The 9,152-nt window shown below is 38.8% G+C and overlaps 1 protein-coding gene across 2 annotated transcripts; it reads left to right on the top strand.

Moving 5' to 3' along the window:
* The first annotated feature begins 6,066 nt into the window (after nucleotides 1-6,066).
* Nucleotides 6,067-8,710, top strand: LOC108263507 (mucin-2-like). Of its 2 annotated transcripts, XM_053679858.1 has the most exons (7): nucleotides 6,067-6,128; nucleotides 6,561-6,679; nucleotides 6,896-7,040; nucleotides 7,157-7,272; nucleotides 7,348-7,448; nucleotides 7,522-7,747; nucleotides 7,805-8,710. In XM_053679858.1, the coding sequence occupies exons 1-7, from the start codon at nucleotides 6,077-6,079 to the stop codon at nucleotides 8,573-8,575; spliced, it is 1,530 nt and encodes a 509-aa protein (XP_053535833.1). In that variant the 5' UTR covers nucleotides 6,067-6,076; the 3' UTR covers nucleotides 8,576-8,710. The 2 variants fall into 2 exon arrangements, with proteins under 2 accessions (XP_053535833.1, XP_017319867.2); XM_017464378.2 differs by having other exon boundaries at nucleotides 7,522-8,710.
* The last annotated feature ends 442 nt before the right edge of the window (nucleotides 8,711-9,152 follow it).

Here is a 9,152-nt window from a genome sequence, read left to right as displayed (position 1 = left end):
GGCAGCTTTCAGTTCAGCCAGCATTTCTGTATCTCCCTGTCCTCCTTCTTCTTCTTCTTCTCCTCCTCCTCCTCCACCTCCTCCTCCATCTTCTTCTTCTTCTTCTTCTTCTTCTTCTTCTTCTCCTGTCACAATTAATTTTCATTTCTTTTGAAGATGCTTTCCACATAACAATATGTGTAACTGGTGTAGTTTTACTTCATGATCTGCTTGTTCTTATGTTCTGTCTTTTCTTAAATATATAATAGCTTTTGATATATGATAGTCATGTACAACTTTTTAATGAACTCGCCAATACAAACATCCTTGAATTTGTAATCATGTATGAAAAGAAACAAAGTATACTAGGATACTTACTCTCAAAATACAATCTGGATCTGTGTCACGTCTTGCTTTTCCTCCAATAATCCATCGCTCTTACAGTATACATAGTTCATTGCTGTACTAACTTTTCTGTAACAGCTTTTACATGCTAGTATTCTTAGTGTGACTTACAATATTTGGACTAGCATGATATGTTTCTTTTTAAAGAAGGCTACAAATAACTTCTGTAAGTTGCTCTGTATACGCTCACTAAAAAAGTTTAATGTTTTTTTAAATCTATAATCCTATGTGCCAAGTGGCACACCTCAACTATGCCCAAACTCAATGGTATTGAGTTTGGTCATAGTTACATCTTAATGTCCTTATGGACATTTTTGTCTTTTTAAATTTTTTTTATCATTTTGTCTGTGTTAATGCAATAAATTTAGCATAAATTTTGCAAAAGGTGTGTATTTTTATTGGAATTTTAATATTTCACTCTCATTTGCTTTCATAAATCTATTGTAAATGAGGTACACAAAATAGTTACACTCAGGACCTTATTTACAAAAATGTCCTCATTGCAACCCATTCAAACTGCAATATTTAATCCCCATGAAGTTTAAGAATAAAATCATGAATTCTGTGTTAATAGGCTTTTATTTTGTTGACAAGGTTTCAAAACACTGAATTTTTTTTTTCTTTTTTTTTTTCAATTCTGAAATGTATAGTATTTTCTCAGGTTTAGCCTATGGGGAAAATACATTCAATTCAATTCAATTTTATTTGTTTAGTGTTTTTAACAATGGACATTGTCTCAAAGCAGCTTTACAGAAACATATAAACACAGGATACAGATTTTAAATCTGTGAATTTATCCCTATTGAGCGAGCCGGTGGCAAGGAAAAACTCCCTAAGATGAAATGAGGAAAAACCTTGAGCGGAACCAGACTCACAAGGGAACCCCTCCTCATCTGGGTAACAACAGATAATGTAAAAGTAAAAGAAAGTTTGTTATGTTTTTTATATGAAGCCTGTTTGTTGAAGTAGTCCACTGTTCACCAAAAGAGACCTGAGTGCAAAAATGTGGTGATTACAGTCCAAGCGATACCATCCTAAGCAATCTCCAGGCTGTAGCCTCCAGTTGATGAGAGCACCATCCAGAGGTAGGGCATCAGGATGATCAGGAGGGTCCGGAGAGCAGAAAGGGTCAGGATCACTGGCATCTCCATAAAATCATGTGTGGCTCGACAGAAGGAGAGAGGGAGAGGGAGGTAAAGAGAGGGAGAGATTGTTAAGTATGCTTACTATCCCGTGATGGATAAGACTGTGTACTTTGTGTATAAGAAAGTCTATTCATGGTAAGGTTGAGAAAACAAATCTGTTTTCAGCCTAGACGTAAACACTGAGACTGTGTCTGAGTCCTGAACACTAATTGGAAGGCTGTTCCATAACTATGACGCTTTGTAAGAGAAAGTTCTTCCCCCTACTTAGATCAAAATAGCCTACACCTTTTGATCTAAGTAGACGTGGCGGATCATAGAAGACCAAAAGTTTGCTTAGGTACTGTGGCGCAAAACTGTTTAGTGCTTTATAGGTTAATAATAGTATTTTATAATCAATGTGAAATTTTACTAGGAGCCAATGCAGTGTGGATAAGATCAGGGTGATGTGGTCGTATCTTCATGTTCTAGTTAGGACTCTTGCAGCTGCATTCTGTACTAACTAGAGTTTGTTTACACTCCTACTGGAACATCCAGACAGTATGCCATTACAGTGATATGATTTACACTGGGGGTTCTCTTTGTTTGGTGTTGGCCCCACCTATGATTCTGATTCTTTTACACTGATTTACAGTGATTAGTGTTTGATCACGATTTCTATTGTGCAGTGTAATAACCACCAGAGTGTAGTGCTATGCAGAGTTAGCGTGTTATTTGTGTATCTACGTTTGGCTTAGTTCAATTACTCCCGGACAAATCGGTTTGAAGAACCATGTAGATAAAGGATCTAGTATACAAGTTGATGATTTTGCTGAAGAGATTAATGAAGCTAGCTTGGTCTCTCTAAGGGGAGTAAAACATTCTAATTGTTGATCTGATATTGAAATATTATCATCTACAGGGTTAGTTATAAAACTGTCTGGTTTTAAATTAATAGTCTGAAATTTTATCTAATATTTTCAACTTTATCAATGAAAAAATTCATGAAATCTTTGCTGCTATATAATAATTGTGATTATGTGCCTGTTTCTGTGGTGGTTTTATTCCTAGTTAATTTTGCTTCCATGTTGAATAGAAATATAGAATTGTTTTTGTTTTCTTCCATTAAGGTGGAGAGATAGAAATTTTTAGCATCACTAAGAGATTTTCTATAGTTCAGAAGGCTCTCCTTCCATGCTGTTTGAAATACTACAAATTTGGTTTGACGCCATTTACGTTCTAACTTCTGTTCTAACTACATTCTGTTTTAAGGTGCGTGCGTGATCGTTATACCAGGGTGCTAGCATTTTCTTTCTAATTATTCTTCTTTTGAGTGGAGCTATCTTATCTAGTGTGGAGTGGAGCGTTGACTCTAAGCATTCAGTTACCTGATCTTGTTCTATGGGATCAGACGGTGATCCAATTATAATTGATGTCTCTGGGAGGTTATTGATGAAGATTGGTGCAGTAGCTGACGTGAATGTTTTACACGGTAGCATGGTGAGGTGCAATTATTATTATCAATACGCAATTTAAATGAGATGAGATAATGGTCTGAGATAACTTCAGACTGCGGAAGTGTTACTATATTTTCTATATTTAATCCGTATGTTAGTATCAGGTCAAGATTGTGACCATCATTATGAGTGGGTCTGATTACGTTATGATTGACCCCTACTGAATCTAAAGTGGACACAACCGCTGTTCTCAGAGGGTCTTCTGGGTTATCAAAATGAACATTAAAATCACCAATGATTAATGCTTTATCTTCAGAAACAACCAGGTTTGACATAAAGTCTACAAATTCACTAAGGAATTCAATATATGGCCCTGGGGGTTTGTAAAGAATAATTAGCAGAATTTACTTATTTTTTGTGGTTACATATGTTATACTGGTATAAAGAACTTCAAGAGTTGAATTTATGACTAGGTTTTGGGTGACACCTAGATTATGACTATAGATGAGACCAACACCTCCTCCTCTACCAGTTAGACGGGGCTGGTGTATATAACTGTATCCAGGTTGACTGGCTTCATTCAGTGCTATGTACTCATCAGGTTTAATCCAAGTTTTCGTTAAACACATTATATTAAATTCCTGATCAGAAATGATTTTGTTAACAATAAGTGCCTTAGACTTAAGAGATCTAATGTTTAATAGTCCTAACTTTAGATTAATGGTGCCGGCTGTGCATTCAGTATGATCTAATTTTATGTTAGTTAGCTTACTAAAACATACTTTCTGAAATTTTCTATGCATTTGTTCAGCTTGGGGAACAGACACAGTCTCTATAGAATATACTACAAGTGCTGAATTATTATTTGAACACTGATTATGTTAAATGTTGTTGGTGTTGGAAGTTGTACTTACAGTAGGCAGTCACATGGTGTGTTGCCTCTTGGAGATGTTGTCTGACAGGAGATCCGCTCGAAGGCTGCTGAGGTGCAGGTCTTCAGCACAGAACAACCTAGGACGCTCCCAGAACAGATGCCAGTTATTAACAAATAACTGGCATCAAATTACACCATGATATTATCCACTCATTTAAATGCGGAAAGTCTACTGAATATTTCAACTGTGGGGAGAGGTCCAGAGACGATGATCTTCGTAGATGATCTTCAGGACTTTCTTCCGCCGCAGCCTGATGTCGTTCACCTCCGTGTGCAGCATTACCGCTCCGATGCTCTCGTCCTTCTTCAGGATCCCGGGTACCTGCGCAGAGACATCGAGAACACGAGCACCAGTGAAACAGTGTGTGCGCACCTTACCTTTAGATGAGGCGACGCGGACGTTCCGCACAATGGAGTCTCCGATGGTCACAGCGTTTGGTTTGGTCTCACGGAGAGGGGCGAAATGGTTCCTAGGAAAAATGCATGCTTTTCGTTTATAAAAAAATGTGCTATATTATAGCGCACTGCAAACCAACTGAATAAATGATGCACATATAATTGTGTGTGTGTGTGTGTGTGTGTGTGTGTGTGTGTGAGTGTGTTTGTCCTGAAAATTTTACGTGTGAACAGTTTGAAAGAAAGAAATAATACTGTACTGGAAATCATCAAATCCCACGCCATGTATATGAGTTAAAGAAGGTTACTGAGCTTTGAAGACTTTTGCATTGTGTAAAGAAACCAGCGTTAAAGGGTAAAAATTCTGAAAATGAATGAATGTTTGGTAATTATGATCAGAACTGATGCTGGTAAAAATAAATGAATAAACAAACAAATAAATAAATAAAAATCGAAGAAAATGAAGAAAGAAGTGGAAAGAAGTATTAATATATAATATTTCTATGACAGCTTTTGACATGGACATTTTTGTCCTTTATGGACCTGAGTGGTTTTATTTTTAAATCTGACACTGCATAAAAATATGAACGCATCAAAGTTAGTGTTGTTGTTAATCATTGATATATAAAGGCTGTAATAATCCAAGAAAAAGAAATCTGCTTAGCATTTAGTATATGGAAAATAATTACTATTTTACTTTTTTTTCATTATATATATATATATGAAAAAAAATGAATAAATGTTTGGTAATTATGATCAAAACTGACGCTGGTGAAAAAAAAATAATAATAAAAAATCGACGTCGGTGAAAGTGGAAAAACAATCATATATAATATGTTTATGACAGTTTTTGGACATGGACATTTTTGTCCTCTATCGACCCATGTGTAACTTTTGTTAATTGATGCACAAAGATTAAAATTATCTGTCATTCCTATTTGTGCCAACAAACAGGCTAATTGTCTTTTGTGAGCCTGGGGTTAAAGGAAGACTGAGTTTCAGAGATCCACCCCAACGAAACTGACACACTATAAACATATACAGCATAATTTATACAATTTAAAAATTGTATAAATGTAAACATAACATGCTATAACTTCGTATTCAGCAGATTATCTTATACCAAACATGGACATGGCAGTTATTGTGGTAGCAGCCAGGTAAAATGTATATAGTGACAATAAATTAGATACTATGTTTTTAATACATTAGCAGCAAAAAATGCAACAGTGTCAATGCAGGAATGTGCAAATATTTCAATGGGAGTGGGATGGTGTTCAGTTCAGAGATTTTAGATTGCTATGTCACTGATTTCCTTGGGAAACTAATTAAGGGCGACATGATATACGTATATGGGCTCACAGAGGCTTCTGAGCTCTTGCGTAATGTTTTAGTTTGTGGTGGTGCTGGTAAATGTGTACGGAGAGTAGAAATGTTGTGGCAAGAAAGGGAAACATGGTTTATGTTTATAGCAGTACTGACATTGATCCCCTCAGCATTTTGTCTTGTAGTTCCTAAGGGTAAATTGGTTCAGGCTGGTAGACTTATCATTGGCTCCAGCAGAATTACAAATGAAACCAAGGATGGCATTGTTAAGAAAGTGCATGACGAATATGTTGGAGATACCAACGGATACCAATCTGATCAGCCAGAGTTAACAGGTAGAAATGTAATCTATCATTTGATATGTGGCATCATGTTGTTGTCCTGGTGTTGGTGTAACTATTTCCACTTGCTTGCCAGAAGGGTCCCAACTGTCAACCTTAATGTGTGATGACGATTCCATGTCCTTGCATATCCAGGGAAGTCGAGTACCCAACTTGTTGGTTGAGACAAGTGAGTGTGGTCTTGCTGAAATTTTCCTGCATCAAAGGTTTGGTTTTTAAGACCACACCAATTCCACTACAGTACCATTGAAGGCAGTACTTTATAAAACCCTCTGTGGTCTAAAGCAAGTGTGATGCTTTATCTCTGGAGGGTAAAGCCTTGTGCTCTATTTTTATTTTTTTTTTTCACTGGCCTTATTTATTTTGCTGCCTGTAATTGTAACTAAGGGCTATACAAGTGTCCTATTCCTTGTGACTGTCTGGGATCTTGCAAGTATTGACTAACTTGCTACAAACAAATGAGCTCTATTTTCAAAGTGGTGGTCAAGCTCGCATGTTGACCAGCCTTGCTTTCAAAATGGAACTACTCTCCCTTCAGTTTGAACTGATTAAAATGCAAAATAATTGTTCTCTGGCACAGAATAAAACTTTGCTTCCTTAGGTGAAGAGGCCCTAGTACCATTATCACAAATGCCATCCCACTGCGGCTTTTCGTTGAGGAGGGCCCACGGAGACGTTGCACTCGTTGCCAAGTACGCTGGCTGTAACGTTGCACAGCAGGTAACCTGCAGTTGACTGGCCCATCGTAGAGATTCTAATTGCATGTATATTCTTATCCTCACAAAAATGTTACCGTTACTGATTAATCTAAATACCCTTTTTCTTTTGTTTTTAAAGAAAAGGGACACTTGGATTTTGTTGGCTTTTTTTTTTTTTTTTTCTTTTTTTTCTTTTTCAAATGTGTTCTTGATGAGCAAGTCGGATTGGTTATTGCAGGGGAATAGCTACATCCTGCCGTTACGGGTTTCGGGAGTTGCTGTGAAGATGGTCTGTCCTGTGGCTTGTCCTCTCACTGTCTCCTGTAGCCCTTCAGCTATGGTTGTCAATCTTGGGGTGTCTACAGCTGCTCTCAGGCTGAAGGGTGAGATTAGTTTCTGTGTTAGGATTGGATGTATTTTCAGTGAGTGACTTGCTGTGTGATGTTTGGGGATGGAATGCTACTGGATAATCTGGCACTGAGAAAGCATTTGATTTTAGTGAATGGTGTGTGGCAACCTGTGTACCAAGCTTCTACCTGTGGATTTACCTTGGAAGTTGTGGGAGGTGGACTGACCCTCACTGCACCATATGCAAGCAACTGCTGGCAATTTGAGGTAATTCTGTATTTATCAGCTTGTATGCTGAGATCATAACTACTTGACTGTGAATCCTTTAACTTCCTTTGTCAGGGTGCCAAGATGCTTTTGTCTGTGCAATACATGGATAGGGAGTTGACCTTGTCCTGCCCAGCTGTTCAGCCCCCAGCTACTACTCCTTTACCTGCTCACATGTATGTCCCACATGTTCATATGGGTTACCCTTTTTCCTTATGGTTCTTGTATAACATGGCATTTCCATCCTAGGGATCCTGGAGCTTCCACAGATGCCCCCATGACCACCTTGGCTACTACGGTTGCACCAGCTAGTGCTAAGCTGCCTTTGTATCCTTGGTTACGTGGACTGTATTATCCTCATGGTTATGGAATGCCATGGAATTTCCCATATGGCCATCCTGGAACTCCCCCAGTTACCCAGACCACTACATCTACTCCAGCTGCTGCTGCTACTACATCTACTCCAGCTGCTGCTGCTACTACATCTACTCCAGCTGCTGCTGCTACTACATCTACTCCAGCTGCTGCTGCTACTACATCTACTCCAGCTGCTGCTACTACATCTACTCCAGCGGCCACAGTCGCACCAGCTAGTGCTGGTCAGATGCCTTTGTATCCTTGGTTATCTGGAATGTATTATCCTAGTGGTTATGGAATGCCATGGAATTTCCCATATGGCCGGCCTGGAACTCCCCCAGTTACCCAGACCACTACAACTACTCCGGCTACTACAACTACTCCAGCTGCCACTGTTGCACCAGCTAGTGCTGGTCAGCTGCCTTTGTATCCTTGGTTATCTGGAATGTATTATCCTAGTGGTTATGGAATGCCATGGAATTTCCCATATGGCCAGCCTGGAACTCCCCCAGTTACCCAGACCACTACAACTACTCCGGCTACTACAACTACTCCAGCTGCCACTGTTGCACCAGCTAGTGCTGGTCAGCTGCCTTTGTATCCTTGGTTATCTGGAATGTATTATCCTAGTGGTTATGGAATGCCATGGAATTTCCCATATGGCCAGCCTGGAACTCCCCCAGTTACCCAGACCACTACAACTACTCCGGCTACTACATCTACAACTACTCCAGCTGTCACAGTTGCACCAGCTAGTGCTGGTCAGCTGCCTTTGTATCCTTGGTTACCTGGAATGTATAAACCTTATTTCCCTATGGGTTCACCTGGTGCTCCAGTATCTGGCCCCAACAGTGGGGTTAAACAGCAGATGTACCAAATGCCCTGGATGAATGCTTATCCCCAAGTACCTGGCTTGAAATCAAACGCCAGGCTCTCCAGTGGTTAACCCATCCAAATTTGTAAGGTCCGGCTAATTTTTCTCCACTACAGGTCGGCGCACGTCCAGGAAAATGAGCAATACTATACTGTGGTTATCAAATGGAGGTGGTGATGGATCAATAAAAACAAAAATTCAAAATGGTTCAGTGGTCATGTGTCTTGTTTGTTCACAAGATTTCTACTCAGTGCTTCCTACTTTTCTACTTTATGCTAGTTAAGTGTGTGGAGCCTTGTGACATTGGCCTCATTCTAATTACTAGTCCAATATAGAATTTTCAGAATTGTGCCAACTGGTCTTCTCTTCACCAGTGCCATTTTAAATCCCTATTTAAAGATTAATTTCATCTTCTCAGATATAGAAAATAAAGCTTAAAATGACTTGCATGTATCTATAGCCATCTGCAAGAAGACCCTCATTCTGGCTGACCAAATCCAGTTTTTTTTTTTTTTGTTTCATAATTAATATAAAATACATGAGGTACTTTTGTTTGTTTTTAAAAAAAAAAAAGCACTGCATAACCGCCTTCTAGTTCTGTTCTGGGCCTGACTACCCAAACCTTGTGTGCTCTCTGAAAAGTTGGACG

Source organism: Ictalurus punctatus, chromosome 3, assembly GCF_001660625.3.
Source record: "Ictalurus punctatus breed USDA103 chromosome 3, Coco_2.0, whole genome shotgun sequence".
NCBI lineage: Eukaryota > Metazoa > Chordata > Actinopteri > Siluriformes > Ictaluridae > Ictalurus > Ictalurus punctatus.
Note: the sequence above shows the minus strand (reverse complement) of the source record. Positions and strands in the feature narration are given on the sequence as shown.

Coding starts and splice junctions, on each gene's coding strand:
- LOC108263507 (XM_017464378.2), top strand. CDS start 6,077: ATGTCCTTGCATATCCAGGGAAGTCGAGTACCCAACTTGTTGGTTGAG. Junction 6,680..6,895: donor GCTGTAACGTTGCACAGCAG/GTAACCTGCAGT, acceptor TGGTTATTGCAG/GGGAATAGCTACATCCTGCC. Junction 7,449..7,521: donor ACTCCTTTACCTGCTCACAT/GTATGTCCCACA, acceptor TTTCCATCCTAG/GGATCCTGGAGCTTCCACAG.